Source organism: Talpa europaea (genome assembly GCF_964194135.1).
Source record: "Talpa europaea genome assembly, chromosome: 10".
Lineage (NCBI taxonomy): Eukaryota > Metazoa > Chordata > Mammalia > Eulipotyphla > Talpidae > Talpa > Talpa europaea.
Genome location: NC_140077.1, coordinates 72,061,864 through 72,084,028, shown reverse-complemented (window position 1 = coordinate 72,084,028; position 22,165 = coordinate 72,061,864). Strand labels below are relative to the sequence as shown.

At 42.7% G+C, this 22,165-nt stretch overlaps 1 protein-coding gene across 4 annotated transcripts in view; it reads left to right on the top strand.

The window, feature by feature from the left end:
• The window catches only part of SRGAP2 (SLIT-ROBO Rho GTPase activating protein 2), a gene marked incomplete at both ends in the record, with an annotated part of 230,296 nt that overhangs the window by 151,785 nt on the left and 56,346 nt on the right, over positions 1 to 22,165 (top strand). For all 4 annotated transcript variants that reach the window (XM_084246216.1, XM_084246215.1, XM_084246214.1 and 1 more), the window contains 3 exons: positions 12,053 to 12,115; positions 18,742 to 18,957; positions 19,555 to 19,683. In XM_084246216.1, coding sequence (XP_084102342.1) covers positions 12,053 to 12,115; positions 18,742 to 18,957; positions 19,555 to 19,683 — 408 coding nt within the window. The remainder of the gene's footprint in view (positions 1 to 12,052; positions 12,116 to 18,741; positions 18,958 to 19,554; positions 19,684 to 22,165) is intronic.

Sequence of the window (22,165 nt, the reverse complement as noted above, 5' to 3'; positions counted from 1 at the left end):
ATTTGTCACATATGACCTTCTTTATATTGAGTTATGTTCCTCCTATCCCTATTTTACTAAGAGTTTTTATCATCCATGGATAGTGGATCTTATCAAATGCTTTCTCTGCATCTATTGATATCTCTACATCATATGACTTATCTGTCCTTTAATTGATGTAGTGAATTATGTTATTTGCCTGTGTTGAACCATCCTTGCATCCCTGGAATAAATCCCACTTGGTCAAGGTGTATGCTCCTTTTGATGTATTATTGAATTTTGTTTGCTAGGATTTTGTTGAGGATTTTTGCATCAATATTCATCAGTAATATTGGTCTGTAGTTTTCTTTTATTGTGATATTCAAGTTTGCTTTTGATATCAGAGTAATGGTGGTCTCATCAAATATTTTTTGAAGCATTCCCTCTTTAATTTTTAAGAACTTGAAAAGAATAGGTGTTATTTTGTCTTTGAGGGTTGGTAGAAATCATTAGTGAAATCATCTGATCCTGGGCTTTTGGGGAGAGTCTTTTAATTACCATTTTAATTTCCTTGCTTATAATTGTTCTATTCAGTTTTTCTATTTCTTCCTGATTCAGTCATGGGAGGTGTATCATTTGACAAATTTGTCTGTTTCTTTTAGATTTTCTAATCATTAACTTAACGATGTCCTTGTATTTTCTTGTGATTCCATATATTTCTGTGCTATCTGTTGTGATCTCTTTCATTTATGATTCTGTTTATTAGTGTTTTCTTTTTTTTCCTAATGAGCCTAGATAGAAGTTTGTCTGTTTTATATTTTCAGAGTACCACTGTTGATTTCACTGATTTGTTTGGTAGCCTTTTTTATTTTATTTTGACTCCATTTACTTCTACTCTTTTATTTTATTTTTTTTTAGAATTTAGACATTTTATTTCTGTACTTCTAATTAGATTATTTAAAGTAAAATTGATATTTTGAGGTTATGCAAAATGATTTTTAAACATATACACAATGGAATATTACTCAGCAATCAAGAAAGATAAACTCATACAATTTGCAGCAACATGGATGGAGCTGGAAGGGATTATACTCAGTGAAATAAGCCAGAAAGAAAAAGAAAAATACCGGATGGTCTCACTCATAGCAGGAATTTAGAAAACCTAAATAAGGAACCAGGAAAAAGACTAATTATAATAAAGTAAAAATCAAAATCAACAAGCAACTATAAACCAGAGACACACTATAGGAGAAGGGAGTAGGATCAAAACAAGGGCAGTGGGAGTTGTATTTCTACTCTAGCTTTTAATATTTTCTTCTTTCTGGATTGTTGTTGCTCTTTTTCTAGTTCCTTAGGTCAGATTGCTTATTTGAAGTCTTTCTTGTTTCTTGATTTAGGTCTGTGTTGCTATAAACTTCCCCCTAGTAATGCTTTTGCTGCATCCCATAGATTCTGGTCACTCATGTCTTCATTTTCATTGGATTCCAGGTACTTTTTAATTTCAGCTTTGATTTCCTCATTAACCAAAGCCATTTAATTGTATGGTGTTTAGTCTTCATGCATTTGAGATTTTTCCCATTTTGTGATTGATTTCTAGTATGATAACCTTGTGATCAGAAAAGATGTTTGATATAATTTCAGCCCTCTTGAATTTATTAATACTCATCTTGTGACCCATTATGTGGTCTATCCTTGAACATTCCATGTGTACTTGAGAAGAATGTGTACTCAGCTTTTTTGGATTGGTGTGCCCATTAAACCCATCTGGTCTGATTCCTCATTTAAAGCTGTTGATTCCTTGTTGGTTTTCTGTCTGGTTGATCTATCTATTGTTGTAAGTGGGGGTATTTAAGTCCCTTACTATTATTGTGTTGCTTTTGATTTCTGGTTTTTAGGTTCATTGATAGTTGCTTTACATATTTTATTGATCCCTTGTTTTGGTGCCTGTATGTTGATGTATGTTATGTCTTTCTGATATATTAAAGGATAATGTACATTAAAGGATAATGGCCTTTAATCATAATACAATTCCTATCCCTGTCTCTTGTTACATTTTAAAGTCTATTTTATCTGATGTAAATATGGCTGCCCTTGCCTTTCTTAGAGTACTGTTTGCTTGTAGTATTGTTTTCCAACTTTATACTTTGATTCTGTGTTTATCTTTTTTTTTTTTAAGATTTATTTATACATACAAGAACTGGGGTACAGGGGGGTGAGAGGATTCACCAGAGACAGAGTGGGGAACAGAACAGGAAGATCGACTGAAATACACTGCTGAGGGGAGCAGCAGGCAAGTCAGGAGAGTTCTGCTGAGCCATGTGGGTAGCCCAGGGAGGCCCTTTGTTTATCTTTGAATCAAGAAGGGGCTCCTAGAGACAACAGAAAGTCAGGTTTTATTTTCTGACCGAAACAGTCACTCTTTTGATTAGTGAGTGCAGACCATTGACATTTAAGGAAATTAGTAATATATAAATATTGGCATTTTGCTCTTTGTTTTCTGGGTGTTTTTGCAGTTTGTCTCTTCTCTTTTGTTATTTATTTGTTCTCTCCCTTTGATTTTGAAAGCTACCTTTGCATAGTGTTTGGATTCTGTTTTCATCTTTTTCTTTGCTTCTTCTAGGTGTTTTTGTCCTGATGATACCATGTGGTGTATGTGTAGAGTTCTGTACTTATAACCTATATTAAATTGAAAGCAAGTTAGTCTTGAGCTCCTTACAACTGTCCTGCTTTTTATTTTTTTCACCCTCCATGTTTTATGTTATGGGAGTCTTGGTACTTCTGAATGAGGTTTCTTTTCATTTTATAGAGGTCCCTTTAATATTTGTTGCAAGACAGGTTTAGAGGACATTCATTCCTTAAACTGTTGTTTGTCTGTAAAGTTCTTTATTGCTCTTTTAACTCTGAATGTTAACCTGACTGTGTAGTGGTTTCTTGATGGGTTGGACAGCTTTCCCTTTCAGCATATCAAAAATGTCATGCTATTTTTGGCCTATAAGATTTCTGCTGAGAAACCTACTTATAGTTTTATTGGACTTCTCTTATATGTGCCTCTTTATCTGACTACTTTAAGAATTTATCTTTAATCTGTGCCATTTTAAGTATAATGTGTCTTGGTGTGCATCTGGGTTTATTGTGTTTGGAACTGTTTGAACTTCCTGGATCTGGATGTCTGTTTCCTTTGCCAGTTTAGGGAAGTCCTGTCCTGAGCTATTATTTCTTCAAGCATATTTTCTGCCCCTTTCTCTCGTTCTTCTCCTTCTAAAATCCCTATAATGCAAATGTTCCTCTTGATGCTATCCCATAAGTCTTTTGTGTTCTCTTCATTTTTAAAAATTGTTTTCTCTTTTTGCTACAGACCAAATAGATTTTTAGTGAAAAGTATTCTTAGAGATAATGAGGGACCTGTCATAATAATTAAAGATTCAAGTTATCAGGAAGATATTACTAACATAACCTTAAAATATATGAATAAAAAATGGACAGGGGCTTCCCCTGGTGGCGCAGCGGTTGAGCACTGTGTTGCGAGGCTGCCCGCAGCCTCTGTAGCACCAGTTCAATCCCCGGCCACCGGTGAGGGTCCCACAAAAAAAAAAAGGACAGGATTAAAAGGAAAAATAAACAAATCCTCAACCCCAATGTGAAATTTAATTTACCTATTTTAGTGAATGATTAAACAATAATCAAAAAAATCACAAAGCTATAGAAGGTTTGAAAAACAATTTTTAAAAAACTTGGTCTAAACAACATATGGGCACTGTACATAGCAACTGTAGACACATTCTTTTCGAGTGTGCTTGCAACACTTGTAAAGCCTGAATTAAAAAGGAAAAATTGAAGTGCTAATGAGAAATCTAACCTCTCTATGTTCTCCTCACTATTCAATGAGGATGAGGTACTGACAAGAATGAAGGTGTCTTCCTTCATTTTTAATTTAGATTTTTTTAATTGTACATGGACCATGACTGATGGGAGTGGCTATACTTGTACACATTGTGTGGACAAAGAGAAAAGGTGTCACATAACCTGCTTAGCTACAGGAAGTTGTCCCCATTCAAATCTCCACTGTCACCCCAGGGATAATCATTCTAATCCTCTCCCAATAAAGACTACTCAGTATCCCAGACTTGATTATGCTCTTCTTGGTCCAGCTGTAGCACCTGGAGTGTCAAGAAAATGCTCTCCCCATAATTGAACTCTCTGGAATCTCTTTTCCTGTCTTGATAGAGGGATTCTAAGGCAACTCCAAAAGAACTAACACTATACAGATCCCTCCATGGTTGACTTGACTGCTGATTTCCTCTTTCTTAAAGCATCTAATCAGCGAATTTCCCAGTGCCCCAGGCACTGCTTGTATGGGTGCTTGCTGACTCTCACTTCCTACCAGGCTGCTCTCCTCCTCTCTCAGGTTCACAGTGCCAACTTTCAGATGAGCTCTATTAACTCCCATTCTTCCCGTCTCCTCCCAGCCTCACCATCTGGAAGCCACACATGCATTCTCCCCATCCCCCACCTCCCAAAATCCCTTATTGTAGTAGGGCAAATGCTTGCAAGCACCTTATCATTCTGGCTTTTATTTCCTTTTTGACTGTTCCCAAGCCATTGATTGTTTTCCCTCCAGAGTTCATTTCACAGTTGCTGAGAGATTTCTGCTCTCGTGTTGCCTTTCTGCCTTTGTGTCTTTTGTCCTCGGTGTCGTGGTCTTCTGGTCACCTAGACATCATTTCTGTGGCTTTAGTATACTGCCATGGAAATGGGGTGGTCACTCACCTTCAGTGTGACCTCAAGAAATGTTTTGGCATGAGAGATCAAGGCCTAAGACTTTATTATACTCCCACTAAAATCATTATCCAGAAGAGTTAAAGATGGGAATTTGGCAAGAGAAGGATCACGGCAATGATTTAAGAAATGAAACCTCAGATTTGATTGTCTCTTTCCTTTTAAGGAATATTGCTTTCAGCTTATTTTCTTAGCATTAAACTGGGTGATTCTAAGAGATTAAAACAACCATGGAAGAGCATTCAGCAATAGAACTGTGTTTCAAACTGCCATCTGAGGTCTGGGGAGAGCTGAAGGCCTCTGGACTCTACCTGGTCCCCAACCCCACTCCGTCTCTGGCCCAGCCTGGTGGGACTCAGCCGTGTCCAAATTCTATGGTTTCCTGACAAGAGGTGCTGGCTAATTCTAGCAGAGCACAGTGAGTGTCCACAGACAGTAGGAGCTGTATCCACAGAGTTCACTGTTATGCCAAAGAAAGGATTTTCTCCCAGGGCCACTAGCACTACTGTGGGTTATCAAGTCTTAACATTCTAGAGCTTCTGGAAAAGCCTTAAGGAAATGACTTCCCCGAACAAGTACCTTAGAGTAGTAAGTATCTGGATGTTATTAAATCAGAACTTTGTAATGGGCAATCTTTGTAATGGGCAATCTTTGTAATGGGCAATCTTCTCTGACCTAGGTAGTAGGGGGCCCCTGCGTTTGCACATTTAATTTGTGGCCCCATTTGAACCAAGTCCCTAACTGAGAAGGATCTTTTGTTTAATCTACCTGGAGGGATAGAGAGTAATTCTGTCTTCCTTAGTTTCCTTCTATTTGCCCCCACCCCCCAATTTCCTTCTTTCTACTAACTACTTACTTTTTCCCCTGCTTTCTTTGATTTTCTTTCTTTCTTCGCTTCTTTTTCCTCTGGAAAACTGCTTATTTTTTACAGTCATTGTTACTTTGATTCTTATGGAAACTGGGAAGGAGAATGAGTTATGAAGCAGCAAGCATGAGGAAAAACAGAGGAGTCTTCTTCCCAGTGGGTCAGTACCGGTGCATCCTCCACCCATACCCCATCACAGGGATTTATCTTCAGCCCTGCCTCAGGAATCAGCCTCTAGAGACCTTCTCAATTCTACATATAAATGATCATTAACATGTTTTGAAGGTTCATAAGGAGGCTGCAGTAGAAAAGCACTCAAGTGGGTATTGAGAAAGTTCTATTCTAATAATAATAGCTAACATTTATTATACGTACTAGGTGTTAGATTATGTTGTAAGTACTTTACATGAATTGTCTCCTTACAATCATCCTATTGTACAGATGTGGAAGTTGAAGCACAGAGTGGTTAAAGCTTTCACCCAAGGTGAAAGGCAAATTCATTTACCCAAGGCCATGTGAATGGGAGTGGAAGCAGGATTCAAATCCTGTTGCAGAGGCTCATGTTTCCCCTCTTGTGACACTGCATGAGGCCTTGGATAGGATACTGAACAGATACATTATCCTTGAAAAATCATTTTTAACTCTTTGGGATTATTTGTGAACTGTAACCTGAGGGAATTCGTGTGGATAACTTCTGATGGAGTTTTTCCTCTTAATGTATATGAAGAAAACATAGCTTTATTGCTTTATTCTTATTGTTATGTAAAATTAAAGTATTTATATCTAAGCTAAAATTTGATCTACTTGATTCAACAACTGATTGTTTTATGGATACTGAATATAAAACAGTGCACTGGACACCATAGGACAGAAAGATGTTTTGAGCTATAGTCTCTCTCTTCCATTAGTTTTAGATGGTTTCATATATTCATCACTTTTTTTTTTTAGACTAAGTGCTTCAGATTATTAAATATGGATGTAGTTGAAAAAACTAGTGTTTCAAGTAAATTCTGAGACAGGTATTGGGTCTCAGACTATATAAGGCACCTAACATTTTCTTTTAAATTATGACTCTTGTCACTGAGAGTGTTTAACTGTACCCATTCACTTCTGAGTGAAGGGGCTGCCGTGAGATTAGTTGTTATGGAGCTGACAAACTCAAGGGATTTGTTAAAAATGGAATGTGACTACTTTGGGAGTCACTTATACTGAAGCAGTATCATTATAACCTGAAATATCTATTAGTAACTTAGGCAAACTCAAAGAAAAAAGATTTGCTATGTGTTAGCTAGATTTTTAAAAATCAGATTTCTGTTTCTGGCAGGCTAGATTCAGCTTCTGGTTTGCTCTGGCAATAGGTTAAAGTGAGGAAAGCTCTTGGTTGAGATAGAAAAAAGAATTGGTCTTAAACTGGTCAACTAGTTCAAGAAATTAATTTCTATAATGAATTATACCTTTGAGACCAGTAGAGTTGTGTGCGGATAGCTTAGGCATCACATTAATGTCCATCTTTCTCAGTAGATGGTAAACTTTTTAACTGTTTTGCATAATACTATATTCCTAATCAATCTACAGATACCCAGCACATGGTAGGACTTCCATAAACATTAACCAATGAACTCTTTACTGCTCACTCCCTAAAATCCAACATTTCCCACCTTGCCAAGAGCTAATCATTGAATCTGTTTCAAAACATCCAGTCAACTATCTTGAAAGGGCAAGCCAATTAGCTCCTGTCTTGGTTGGTCCCTAATTCACTAATTTCTTCATTAGTTCCACAATTACAGTATAGCCAGACTTTTTTTAAACAAATGTATAATGTTACTCATTAATGAGTTGTAAAATGAATTTAGTGACTTATGACTAGCATCCAAAAATAGAAAAGAGAAAAAAATAGGAAATTGCAGAATGCACTGTGCATAATACTCTCACGGTAGACACACAACATCTACATATATATGCATACATTATTTTTAACATGTATTTTTTTTAACGTGCTAACCTACCCTATCTTCAGAAGGTAAAAGCATCTCAGATGTTCCTTTTGTGGCAACTCTCGGCCTCCTCTCCAAAAAGCTTTGCAATTCTGTATGTTCATATTTCATTCTACCTTGGACTTCCAGAGTGTGAGATTGTAACTGGAGCACGGCCTTCCCAGACCGTCACGTGGTATCTTCATGCAGTCATGCCTAATAGCAGGAGCTCCCCAGCCTCTACACAAGCAGCTGGGTGAGGAGAAATCTGGAAGTCATCCCTGGGTTTGGACCCTGCAGAACCTCCACCCCCTGCAACTCTCCAACCCACTTACTTTGATAGACTAAGTTGGGCTGGGGGAAGGCCAGATGCAGTGCCCACCATCACCTAGCACGGGCCAGGCTGCCAAACAGCCACTCCTCTCGGCGCTGGCCTCCCCTCCAAAGCATTGCAGGCCAAGTGCCAGCTCATGAAACCTGGCCAGTTTGAAGTGACAAGCAAGTGAACCCAAAACTGTCACTTTACACCTGGTGGTACGTCTCCTGCTGCCTGAGTTTTATATGGGGTCCATGTCCCTTTCCTCTAAAATCTGCATGTGCAAATTCATTTTTAAACTGCATTTTTTTTGACAGTTGATCTTAGAAGTATCTTTGCTGTGGGCAAGGGTGCTAGCACTGGTGGAGGGAGATATATGCCCTTGAAAATTGGATTCTTTTTTTTGGAAAACTGCTGACATAGGCTAATCAGCAGAGAACTAAATGACCCTACTGTTTCTACCTGCTGACAGGCTCAGCCTTGACATCAGCTCTCACCACGTGGCAGAGACAGGCCTAACTCTTTTTTTTTTTTTTTCCTTTCATACAAAGAGGGAGTAATTTTTGTGCTTGCCAAGTAGTACAGCTCTGTAGTGTAGATAGCCAGTAAATACCACCACCCCCAACTTGGCAGGCACACCAGTGCTGACCTAAATAACTAGAGAATCTGGTAGTAGGTAACCTTCCTGATGCAGACTGGTTTAAAGTCCTTTCATCATTGGTGTTCTTTGGGAAACGCTAACAGGTCAACTCATGCAAGCTCAGAAAATGTATTGATCTAAAGATGAGCTGTCAGCCAGCCTAGTGTCCCGGCAGCCCAGGACACAAACCTTGCACTTCCTTACACTTTGCTGCTCACTCTCTTTCTGTGAGGAGGCTTTTAGAACCGTACCACCTTAGGGGAAGTGAGGATGTGCGTTTCAGTTCTGTTGTCCAAAGCTGTTATCTGTTGGAAAAGGAGGAATCTCTACCCATTTTGTAAGCACACAGCTGGCAGGAGCTGTTGCAATCTCACTGCCTTCCGATCAGCCCCACCCCAGCAGCAGGCAGTGTGGTCCCCCTACCCCCCCATGAATCACACTCTGGCCAAATGATTGTGGTGAGTTTCAAAATAAAAGATCCCCGCCTAAGCGCACCACTGTACTTCCTATCCCACAGAACCAGCATTGTGAGCTGTGCCACATCTCTATTCTAAATTTAGGCATTTTTTTTTTCCAGGCAAAGATTACTATGCAAACATTTAAGAGAAAAATTTTGCCCAAAGTAATTTTTTCCCTCAACTTCTATTTGGTTTTCTGCAATGTTTAGATGACTCATTCTCTTCCAGGAAATTTTAAAGAAAAGAGATGCAGGCTGTGTGATAGCACACAAAGCCTGCTCTGTAAATTCCCTGCCTAGAAACCCCTTGCCTTTTTATAGGGAACGGAAAGGCTGGAGAGTCTTCTTTGTGGTGTACTAGGCTCATCAGGTTTTGTTGTTCCCGGGAATAAATGTGTCCTTGTCTTTGGGTGGGGTTCCCCGTAGCTTCCCTGCTCTGACAAGCCCTCTGCAGCAGCAGTAACAGCACAGAAGTCCTTCCTGGGGCCCTGGGTCCTGCTTGCTCCCAAAGAGACACAGTTAAGGTTCCTGCAGTAGAGAATGGGTGGCCTCTTGTCCTCTGACAGGGGAGAGGCACGGCTGTTTCCTTCTTGCCTGTATCAGAATCGCTCCTGATTGCTCCTACACTTGAACTGGGCGGGCTTGCTCCCAGCCCAGCCTGCAGCCAGAGGGAGCGGCAAGTCAAAATCGTTTCTGCAGCCTGTTCAAATAAACAGGGATAATAGTTGAGTCTGTCCTTTTCCAGCTAATCAGTGCATGAAAGGAAACATCTGCCTAGGCTAATTGCTGTTTTATTTAAGCCGTGGTAAGCAAGGAGTTTTCTTCTGTAACCTCTGCCATTTTAATATAAGGAGGCAGTAAGGGAGGATGGCGGGAGGGCAGAGGGAGCGGGACTACAGGTTCGAGGGCAGGGCCTTAGGAGCAATACTCGTGGTCACTTCCTGGGCCTGCTGCTGACTCTGGGGCTAGCTGGTGAGTCAGTTCACCTCAGTTCACCTCCTTGGGCCTCAGCTGCCTCCATGGAGTTCAGCTTTCCTGGAGATAGGAAGGAGGCGCTGGTTTGTGAGCCCAAGATAAAAGGTTTTCTCATTTGGGGCTTCATGCTGCTGTAACCATACGATTGGCAAGATACCCCCGAAGCCAGCCATTTTGTAGAGTCCCTGCCCGGAGGAGAATTTTCTCATTATCGTCTCCACGGAGTGAAGCCAACCAACCCTACATTGACGTGGCTGCTGTTTGAATCTAATAGGAACTCAGGAAGCCAGGCAAGAGATCCTGAAGAATCAGAATGGCAGATTAGGAATGTTTTAGCCAAGGACTTTCCTTTTATGGCAAGGAAAACAAAGACCCCAAGAGATTAACCAGGTTGTTCAAATTTATCTCCTTGATATTGGAGAATCTGGGAAGAAGATAATCTTGTGATTGCTAATTCAGGGCTCTTTCCACTCCTCTCCCCACTGGGTGTAAAAATTCATGTCTACTTACTACATAGGTCACACCTATGTTATAGTCCATAATGAGTTGCTTAGTAGAAAAATGAAAATGCCTGATAAACATGTCAAACAAATACTGCTTCTCACTAGAATCAAAGGACTGCAAATTACAATAGGAAGTCATATCAAATTGTCAAAACAAAAAATGAAGTAGCATTTTTACGTGCTTCTGGTGTTATTTTAAATTAATACAGTGTTTCTCAAAGGCAATTTAATGGTATAAATGAGTAGTCCTTGACTCAGCAATGTTAGTTCTAGGAGAAAGTAATAAAAGGTGTGTGCATAGATTGTGTACAAAGTAATTTAATACAGCATGTTCTGTCATAAAAATTTGTAAGGAAGTAAATGTCTAAGAATAGGAACTACATCAACATAATGTATTATAATGTTATAGACGAACAATTCCTGGGGGAAATGTGCCAACATAACTTTAAGTGAATAAGTCACAAACTGTGTTAATGCAATCCCATTTTCATAAAAATCTTAGAAAATACATAACAAAAATTCCAGAGTGTCCATTTCAGACTGGTAACACTGAGTTACTCTTTTTTGAGGTTTTCCGCTGTTCTTTATTTACTATAGTAAACATGTATTCTTTTTGTAATCAGAAAAAAAGATTAAAGTCATCTATGTTGAAAAGCATCTTAAATTATTATGTTTCTGACATGCAAGATCTCTTCCTTTCTTTGCCTGGAAGTGAGTTGTGCCAGTAGGTCAGATTATACCTTCTGTTACAGGGCACCCTTGATATCAGACTTTTAGTAGGAAAGAGGTAGAAGAAACTGGCACAAGATGAAGGAAAGCTTCCCCTCACAGTGACCTAGTGATGCCAGTTTTATCCCCTTTTCTTTGGACTTGGCATAAAACACTTAATATACAAGGCATATATTATTTCCTTCCTGCTTTCTCATCCTTCTCTGTTTCTGCTGTTCTCTCTGTGTACTTAGAAACCTGTGGCAGCAGCAGAGAACCTGAGGTCACTGCTTAGAACTAACCAGTTGGAGTTAACTAACCCTTAACATGTCCTATGAGAATTGAGTTCAACTAATCTTGTAACCAGTCATTGAGGTGTCACTGCCCAGGGAGCTAGGAGTAGAAGACAACAAAGAGGTGTAGCTTCTTCCTGCTCAGAGCTACTTTGAAGGCCTTGGATGTGTATGTATTTCTTCCTGTCTCATCCTGTCTCACATCTTATTTTCTTCTACAATGCTCTGGAATGCTTGACTATGAGTGTTCAAAAATGTTAGATCCACCTAACAACAGTTGCTAAGTAGGATGTGGCTTTCAGGCCTACTCTTCGGGGACCAGTTGAGAAATCAGAGGCTGCAACCCACTTTCCCTTCACATGATTGTCCCTGCTAGGTTGTAGAAGGGGCACATTTCATTTTATTAAAACTCTTTGAGTAATCTGACAATAATTGAGTCTGATAGGAATGCTTATCTGATTTGCTGGTTTAAATAACGGGCCTTAATTGAGTCTGTGTTGTTTGTAGAACCAGTGCTCTTCTTGTTTTTATCGCCCCCTTCCCCCTCCTTCTGTTTCCCAATTAACCTTCATTCCTCTTTCCTTCCAGAGTAAAGAAGTTGGCCAGCAGCTCCAAGATGATTTGATGAAGGTCCTGAATGAACTCTACTCGGTAAATCAGCTGGGTTCTTGGCTCTCTAATAGCAGAGGGAAGCAGCCGCTTGTGGTCACAGTCACGTCAGCAACAGAACTGAGCTGAAGTTGAAGACAGTGCATGGTGTCCCCACTGGGGGTACTCCACCCATCTCTTTTTTTCACATTCTTATTTTCAAATCTGAATGAGTAAAAAAACAGTCAAAATAAGATCCCTGCTCAGCTGTGCAAGCTAACCCTGGCTCCATTTGGGGTATAGCCACTAGAGACCAATCAAGGTCTAGGTTATCAGCATATCTGACCTCCACTGGCAGCAGACTAGGGACCCCGAACCTAATGGGCAGGGAACAGAGCCTGCATTGCACCATGAATGACTAGGTGCCTATTGGGAAGGATTTATTTGTTCAATGTTTTGCATCAGTTCTTAGACTAATCTACCAGTTTGAGTTAGAGTAGGTGCTCCGGAGGGAAACCCAGGGCCCTAGATACCCACGATATGAGAGACCAGTCCAGGCAGAGAGCGTAGCATCAACTGCCGGGGCTTTCTAAAGGCCAGACCTCAGTGAAGAGGCAGATCTTGGGCCTGGAGAAGGAAACACAGTCAGTTCTGAAATGGTTGGCGCTGTGAGCATGTGACGCCTGTGACCAGTGCGTTTGCTCATGCACTCGGGCAGCGGCAGTTGTTTTTCCCCCAGCCGTGTTTCATTAATTATAATTAAAACAGTTGCACGCTAAGAAAATTCTAGTGCCATTGAGGGAATATTTCAATTGTGCAGCTGAAGGCTTTTAAGGCCCCTTCTCCACATCGGCTGTGCCAGCCTGTGTCCTTCTCCAGGATCACCTTGTCCTGTTTTGAAGGCTGTAGCAGCAGGAAGGACACAGAGCAGGATCTCTGTGATCCTAGCAGACGGGTGAAGGAGGAGTCCTGGAATCCTCAGTGGCTTTTTCAGGCTTTTATTGAGTTTACCAGATACACGGCAGGCAGCGGGGTCGGGAGGCTCGTGGCCTCTGCTACTCTGCTGGTTCTCATTCTGGTGTGTCTTTCCCTCTGCTGGCATCCCGTGTCACCGCCCTTATAAGCCCAGTCTCAGCCCAGGTGTACCCACCTACACATGCCCACACCCCACTCCAGGTGCCCGCCATCAGGCATGCATTCAGGTCCGTAGAGATCCATCATTTAATCCTAATGGCGGGAGGGCAGAAAAGTCTGACCATCATTTATCCGACGAAGGTGAAATTGATTTTCTTAGTTCTCTAGCTTTTTCACTGCCCTTTGTCCCTTCCGTCCTTCCATCCTCCCTTCTTTTCTTCTTTCCTTACTTCCTTCCTCCCTCCTTCCTTCCTCTTTGTCCCTCCTTCCTTCTTTCCTCTTTTACTTCCTTCCTTCCCTCCTCCCTCCCTCCCTTCCTTATTTCCTTCCTTCCTTCCTTCTCTCAGGAAGACAGCAGTGGTGACATATTATAGGCATTTGAGATCAGGGAATTCCATGTTCTTTATCCAAAAGCCTAGGTGTGGCTGGTTTGTCATGGCAACAGTTAAGCAAGTAAATTGTGCAGAATCGTCAGACTTGTCTCTAGTGCCTCTCAGTTTGTTTGGCATTTCTGCTCTGTGACTCTCCTGCTCCGAAGCCAAGTAGATAAATGGTACCCTTTGGTTCAGTTCCCGAGTTTTCATTTCTCTCCAATGAAGCTAAGGCTTTTTAAAAATAGAAGCATGTTGATGTGAACCATTTGTAGACAGGATGAGTTCCCTGAACTCCTTGTCTTTTTAATGCTTTACTTATATGCTTGATTTTCAGAGCATCTTCTAGACACCAAGAAATGCTATTTCTCCTTTCTCCTGATAGAATTCACTGAGACAGAAAATGAGACCTGTAGTTGATACATGAAGCCTTTGATTTTCCAATATGCATCTTGCGCCTCTGCTATTTGCCATGTCTGTTGCTGGATAACGGCCACACCAAACCAACTAAAATGTACCCTCAGGGCCTCCCCTCATGGTGCAGGCGGTTGAGTGCCACGCTGTAAAGCTGTCCACAGCCTCTGCAGTGCCTGTTCGATCACCACTGGCCTCGGAGCAACCCACATGGCAAGCAGACCTCTCCTGTCTCGCCCACTGCTCCCCCCAGCAGTGTATTTCGTCAGTCTGCCTGTTCTGTTCCCTGCTCTGTCTCTGGTAAATCCTCTCACCCTCCCACGCATCTGGCCTGTACCCTGGTTCTTGCATAAATAAATAAATAAATAAATAAATAAATAAATAAATAAATATTTTAAAAATATATAAAATAAAATCTACCCTGATGCCCCTGCTGTGGGGCTGCATGCAGCAGAAGAAGAACAGTGTCGGGGATCTGTTTGCTTTCTCAGAGGCCCAGATCTCACAATGTGCTTTAATTTAAAAAAATAAAATAAAAAGTAAATGAAAGTGTTCAGTTTGTGCTGGAGTGTGGAAGAATCCCCGAAACTTGCTGCTCTACTCTTCCGAAGGCTGCAGTGGTCAGGCCTCGGCACTGCCTTTCTTGCCCAGCCACTGTGAGGCCACGGTTACCACAGAGCGTGGATCCTTCTCACACTGAGAACTGGCTGAACAGGGTGTCACCTACCTTGAGGTGACTTGGTGTACATTTTTATAGTTTGTCTAAGACTAAAAGAAAACTTTGATGTTTTCCTCTAGTAGACAATGGGAAGAAATAAAAGAGGACACTGGAAAGTTCCAGAGAAGGCTGAGTATTCTGGTGTAGTGACCCCAGCAAGGTGATTTTTCCCTCAAGGGGATATTTGGCAATGACTGCGGACATGGTTTGAATAGTGGGGTGAGGGGTACTAGAGGCAAGGATGTGACTAAAACCCTAGGACGCACAGAACAACTCCCTCCCTCCCCACAACAAGAATTATCTGACCCAAAATGTCAATATGATGAAACCTGAAAAACTCTTGGCTTAGAGACTGGAGTCCCCTGAATTGGCACCTCAGGTTGGTCTGCCTCTAGCTAAATGACCTTTTCAAATGTCCCTAACCTCTGTGCCCCAGGCCCCCCAACATTCCATGTGCTAGTACCCTCCCCATCCTGTCCTCCCCAGCTCTTCCCTCCCTTCCCTCCCCTCCTTCTATCTCTCTATCTCTTGGAGGAGTTAGAACAAGGGAGGGCTCCCTGCAAGGAGCTGTCCCTTTTTTGCTCTTTGAGAGGGCAGGAGAAGCCTTTCATTTCACTGATCCTGTAGGCAAAGGGATAAAGGAAATAAGAGATTTAGATATTCAATGCTCCTTTTTTACTTTGCATCTGTTCCTAATGCCTATGGATACTTCCTTTGGGGACACTGATTACCCAGGTTGATAATTCAAGTATTTTTTGATGATCCAGAGTGCGGGGCCCTAGTGTTCCCAAATAAAGATTACTTTGGGCAAGAGGCCCGGATTCCCACCATAAGTGGCCAGCTGCCTCTCTGCACCTTCCTCTTTTCTGCCTGTAGGGCTTTGATGTCCCTGACTGGCATTCCAGAGGCCATGTCCCATACTGCTGTTCAGAGGGCAGTCCTGGCCAGCCCTCTTCTTGAAGTGCATTTTAACTCCGCAGAGAGATCTGGCTGGTGTGTAGACCACTGCAGAAGTGATTTCATTTTCTGACTGACTGTCCAAGAATGCCTTTGAAGTCAGAGCACACTTCCCAGAGAGCCCCAGTGTTCTCTGCCTCAATTGTACTGGGAGGTTGTATCTGGAAGCCTGGCAAGGCAGGAGTTTATGTAGGGGTGCTGCACCACATGGGTTGGCTGAGTCTGAAGAGTCAGTGCAGCCCTAGAATTGAGATAGAAGTAAGAGGTGTTGGGATAGGAGCTGTTGTTTCTCAAGAGGTTTTCTGCTTTTGTACCCCATAAATATATGTCCCCCTGGCGTGGTGCAGCAGCTGTCTGCTTGCTGAGTATCTTCAGACTGGTATTTAGCACCTGTTCTTTTGAAACAATGTCAGTTAATAGTCCCTCAATTCTACTTGCCCATTTGTCTCTAGCGCTAAGCACCAGAGACAGAAAGATAAGAGTGGTCCCAAACTCAAGGCACTTAGTTTTAATAGAAGAGACAGAAAGATAAAGTAACAAGTAAAATGTGAGATGATAAGAATCCTTATGTCTCCACAAAGGAGGGGCATGAAGTCAGGCTCTTTGGAGAGAGATTTGAATTGAATCTTAACTGCCAAGTTCATGTTCCTTTTTTTGTTACACCCTGCTCTTATTTCAGGCTGTCTTTTCATTTCCCACTGATCACTCTAGAGGTATCGTTCATAGATCACTTACGAAGTCCTTTTTTTCTTTCTGTGTATTTTGTTTCCTCAAAATGACTCATTTAGGCCTTGATCTTTCCTATTAGCTATTTTCCTCAAATATCTGGGAATCTTAAGCTATGTGCTCATATTTTAAAGCAAAGCACTGAAGAGCTGAAGGTTCTGTGTCAACTATGACCTCCACTGTAAGGTGATCTGACTGGGCTGTGGAAAGCCCAATATCAGTATTTCTTGGTTTTTCACCTTGGGTTTTCAGATTCCCCAGAAAAGCCCGTCTAATCTCCCACATTCAAATGAAAAGAGACAAAATGCAATCTACCCTTCCTCAGCTGAGGTAACAATTGCCTCTTTCTTACTTCTTAGTCAACCTGGAAACCTGGAGGGTTGTTTGAATTACTTAAGGTTTTTTAACACTGTCAGTTGTTCAGTATCACTACTTCTTTGTAGACAGTCTACAGAGTATATAATTGGAGTAGATCCTATACTTGTGGATATGATGTCCAGTTCAGAATAAGATGAAACTGATATTCTATATCCATAGCAAGACACTATTTAAACTCTGGTGTACTTTGATTTTGTCAGTGCCATAGTATTCTTAATCCTCCCTCCCTCTCCGGCTGACCCTGAGGGAGTTGTGGCCCTCCGGCCCCCTCTCACTGGAATGCCTCGCCTCAGCACCATTGATATTTGGGGCAATGTTGCGGGACTGTCCTGTGCATAGGGCGTTTAGCAGCACCCCTGGTTTCTACCCACTAGATTCCAGTAGCAGTCCCCAACTTGTGATGATCAAAATGTCTTCAGAATTTGCCAGATATCCCCTGGGGGCCACATTAATCCCCAGTCAAGATCACTGCCCTAGACCCAATCCATAAAAGAAGTTCGTTTCTCTAAGCTTTTCTTACTTCTTTCCTCCCAACCAGAAGCCCTCTGGTCCTATGCAGAGGAGAGACATTGTTCATAGTAGCAAAGAGTCTGGACTTTGGAGTTTGAAAAACCTGAGTTTGAATCCTGACTCTGACATTTGCTAGCTCTGTGACCTTGGGTGGACAGTTTCCTCTTGTTTAAAAGTGAAAATAACATGTCTTTCATAAAGATGTTGCAAAGCTAAGTGAGGTGACTTACCTTAAGCTCTGACACACAGAGTGTACTAAGTAAGTAGTTGGGATTATTATTAATATTATGATCTTACTCTTCTCTGGTGTTCAGAGAACAATGCACACGCGCACACTCACAGACATGCACACCCACCCTCAACTCCTGTACTCTCTAATTCTCCCACTGAAAGAAATCTCATGGCATCAAAATGTTACCACTCTTGACCTTTAGCTTGCTTGGTTTGTTATCAAGCATTTTTAATTCCCAGATAGGAACTAGAGACTCCCTGTGTAGAAAGCAGAAAGCTCCAACAAGGAAGAGCAGGCACCTCGTGGCTGGAAATGGTATATCTGGGAGGATTGGAAGCAAATGCAAGATCCAGACTTCCTGGCCTCATTAAGAAAAGGGATTGGACTCCCAGAGAGCTGCTTTGATGGGAAATTTGAAAATTGCATCCCTCTCTTTTTATGCTGCGTCCTGTGGCCACTCCAGTTTCACTTGATGTGAATTTTATGCCTTCGCAGGCTCTTACCTGAGTAGATGTGTGCATTTATAATCTTCCTAGGGTTGTTGTCTAGATCACAGGATTCTTGAGGATGAAAGGAGAACCCACCCGTGTAGCGCTAGGCGTGAAGGCTGGGTGGGGTCTGCTCTGCGCTCAGTGAATGGTGCTGCTCCATTCCTGCTGCTGTGAGACAGGGTATTTGATCTGGATAAAGGGGACCAGAGCCCAGAATGCTAGGCCTGTAGGAAGAAATTCCTCTTCCCCATTTTAAGCCTGAAAGATCCAAAAAGTATGAGATACTCCACAGCCATGCTGCCCTCTTCAAGGCTCCTACCCACAAAGGTGGGCTTTGATCCTGGGGTCTGGGTGGTGGTGTTATTGCCTATTGACTTGGTATTGTAAGAGGACTAAGCATAGAGATTACGTGGCCATTGGGGCCTCGCTGGTGGCATAGGTGTTGAGACTAAGTGCTATCACACCTACACACACACACACACACACACACACACACACACACCCCCCAAAAAAAACCAACAAATATTTAAGGCATGAAATGTTTTAATAGATTAGGCTTGTTGACTCAAGTTCAACTACTGTTTTGTGCTTTGGCATGATCTCTAATATATAAAGTTTGCAGAAACAAACACAAATTTTTCTTATGGATATGAGGAAATTGCTCCATGAGAGAGAGGTCCAACTGAGTCTGTTTGTCTGTAAAGTTGAGAACTGACTCCATTTGCTTGACCTCTGGGATGGGGACGGGTATCTTGCAGGTCATGAAGACATATCACATGTACAATGCTGACAGCATCAGTGCTCAGAGTAAGCTGAAGGAGGCAGAAAAGCAGGAAGAGAAGCAAATAGGCAAATCGGTGAAGCAGGAGGACCGGCAGACCCCACGCTCCCCCGACTCCACATCTAATGTCCGCATTGAGGAGAAGCATGTCCGGAGGAGCTCAGTGAAGAAGATTGAGAAGATGAAGGAGAAGGTGCGTATGTTCCTGTAACTGTGGAGGATGGGGAGGAATGTTCTGGAAGTCGGGACTAACAGGAATTCCCCCGTGAGCACCAGGAAGCGCAGAATAGGAAGCTCTGGGTTCCTTTAGTATCTAGTGACTGAAAGTGAGTCCTCGCTCTCTGCCCTGGAAGAAATCTTCAGTGTTGGAAGAACTTGGGCATGTGGGCTCCGAATTTTTCACTTGTAGCAGATAAACAGGTAACAGTAGTCACCTTTTCAAACCTGGGAGGGGACGGGAGGCCTACGGTTTGCTATCAGATGTCAGGCATTCAGGGTCAGATATAGTGACACCTCCTCCAGGGCGGTGGTGAGGGAGAGAGAATGGTGTTTGCAGATAGAACCAAACTGGGGCACGCATCTAAAGTAGGGAGCCTCATTAACCTTCCCTGGATTGATCTACATTATACCCGTGAATCTCATTAAACAGAATTAGAACCCAATTTAGGGCAGACACGCACAGGGAGTAGCAGCACAATTGTGGTTATCGAATGTACTGTACTTTCATCTTTTAGAGAACAATCTTCCTCTTTAAAAAAAAAGTAAAATTGAACTTCTGTTCCCTTTTCAGCGCCAAGCGAAGTACACAGAGAATAAATTGAAGGCTATTAAAGCCCGGAATGAGTACTTGCTGGCTTTGGAGGCAACCAATGCATCTGTCTTCAAGTACTATATCCACGACCTGTCTGACCTTATTGATGTAAGTGCTTAAAGCTAGGGGCTCAGGGGCTCCTCTGTCCTGGTTTCGGAACCTTGGTCAGGTGATCCCCAGTTCTGTTGTTCAGGCCTGTTGGAGTGTTTAAAGAACAGTTATGAAGATAGTGATCCTTCAAGGGCTCAGTGGGCACCAGGGGAAGCACCTCACACTTTTTCTCATTCAGTCTTCACTAGAATCCAGGCAGGAAGTAAGTATCATCTCCACTTTTGCAGTTAAAAATTTAGGGAGTTTAGGGCCTCCCTGGTGGCGCAGCGGTTGAGCGCTGGGTTGCGAAGCTGCCCGCGGCCACTGTGGTGCCGGTTCGATCCCCAGCTGCTCCCTGGCCACCGGAGGAGGGTCCCACATGGCCGCAGACCTCTCCTGCCGCCCGCTGCTCCCCTCAGCAGTGTCCTTCGGTCCTTCTGCCTGCTCTGCTCCCTGCTCTGGCTCTGGTGAATTCTCTCACCCTCCCGCGCTTCTGACTGTACCCAGTGCATGTATAAACCAAACAAACAAACAAACAAATAAATAAATAAGACATGGCCTCTAGAAAATTAAAAAAAAAAAAAAAAATTTAGAGAGTTTAGATGACTTACCTGAGGTCAGCTAATCAGTGACAGGGGCAAAATGTACACTGTGGTCTGATTACCAAACCCTTGCATGCTCTTCTCTCTCCCGGGAAATGTTCCCTTAGATCCATGATTTGTGCACAGAAGTGAGGGCAAAAGCTAAAGACTTAGGATGCCACCTCTCACTAAAATTTATGTAGCGTTTAATATTTTCCCATATGATCTCAATTGACTGTCACAGCAACCTTTTGGGTCAGTATTGCGCTCTCCAATTTGTAGATAAGGAATCTAGGGGTCAAGAGGGTTAAGAAACTTACCCTGTGTAAAGTCGCATTGCAGATTAAGGCCTGGTCAGGAGGTGTCCCCATGCCCGACACCTGCCCTGTTCTCTTTGATACATGGTGCGAAGCATGTGTTCTGCACGGGGTGTGCACCAGGGATAAGCTTTTTATCCTTGGTCTATGGATCCGCCTTGACTTTCTTTCTCTTGTTGCTTCCCCTCAAACTTTGTATTTGAATTTTAAAGCTCACCTGTAGAAGCCAGTCTGGCCCAGTGCTGACGGACACACTGAAGTCTGCCCTTTCTCACCTTTCCTTGCTGTCAACAGAGTGAGGTACCAGCTGACTTTAGCATCAGCCCCCAGGGCTTCAGGAATCTGTGTTTTAAAACCATCCTTGCTAGACTCCTGCTGTGGGCCGACACTTGCTTCTGGCTGCTAGTCGGCAGGCTCTGCAGGTTCGGAACAGACCTGGCACACTTGCCTTGGTTTCTCCAAGAACCAACCGACCACACTTCACAACATCATGTGGGCTTTTGGTCTAAGGTCACTGTTGGAACAGACTGGGACATCTGGGGCTTGTCCCTGAACCATTTTGCAAATCTGCTTTGTCTTGCCCCCTCCCTGCTCCCTCTCTGGCAACCGATGAATCGGTGCTTAAATCCAGCCTCCCATCAGAGTTACTTGGGGAACTTTTTTTAAAATACAGGGGCCTGTCTCCTTCAGCCAGGAATTTTTGATTCAGAAGGTTTCGTCCCCTGAATGCCCTGCGTGCCATCATTTCACTGGGTAAGCGGAGCCCCGATCCCTGTTCAGGCTCCTCTTTGTTCTCTCTGCTTGTTGATGCCAATCTGAACACTGGCCCTCAGTGGAGGTCAGAGCCCTAAACAGGATCCTTCCTCCTCCTTCGGGGAGCAGTGGCTTGCTCCTGGGAAAGGGGCCTGTTCTCAGCGTGAGGAGGAAAATCGCTTCTTTCTTAGGCTCGATTTCTGTGACTTCTCGCACATTAGGTGATAAATCTGGCTGTGCAGTCCGCCGGCTCTTCTGCTGGCATGTACTTTCTCTTACTTTTGCTCCAAGGGCAACTTTTCTACCTTTTCACCAAAATGCTGTTGTCAGGGGAACAGCGGGGCCACTACTCTGTCAGTCACAGCTCTTGCAGTCCATGCCCCTCCATCAGATGAGAGGAGGTGTTTTAAAATCATCCAAGAAGAAAGCTATTTGTGCACCTTTAAAATCTCAGCATTAAAAAAAAAAAAGGTATGTTCAGAGCCTTCACTCACAGGACTCGGTGGGAAGTGCCACAAGGAGGAAGCAGCCTCCTCAGCGCTCTGCCAGGTTGGGGTCAGGTCCTGCGAGCAAGTCCAGGCTGGGAGCTGGCCACATGGGTGGTAAAGCCGCTCTTATTTTATTTTCTTTGTTTGTTTTTCTTTTTCCTGAGGTAAGGGCAGATTACTCCTTTTTTAAAAAAAAAAAAGCTGACATTCTGCTTTATAAATTTTTAATAAATATTTATTGGGAATGAGGCTCTGTACTCAGCATCAGGGATACAAAAGGAATAAAATAGTTTTTGACCTAGACATAAACAGATCATTTCTGTCTAACCAGCTAACTGCAGCACTAGAGGGGAGCATGGGG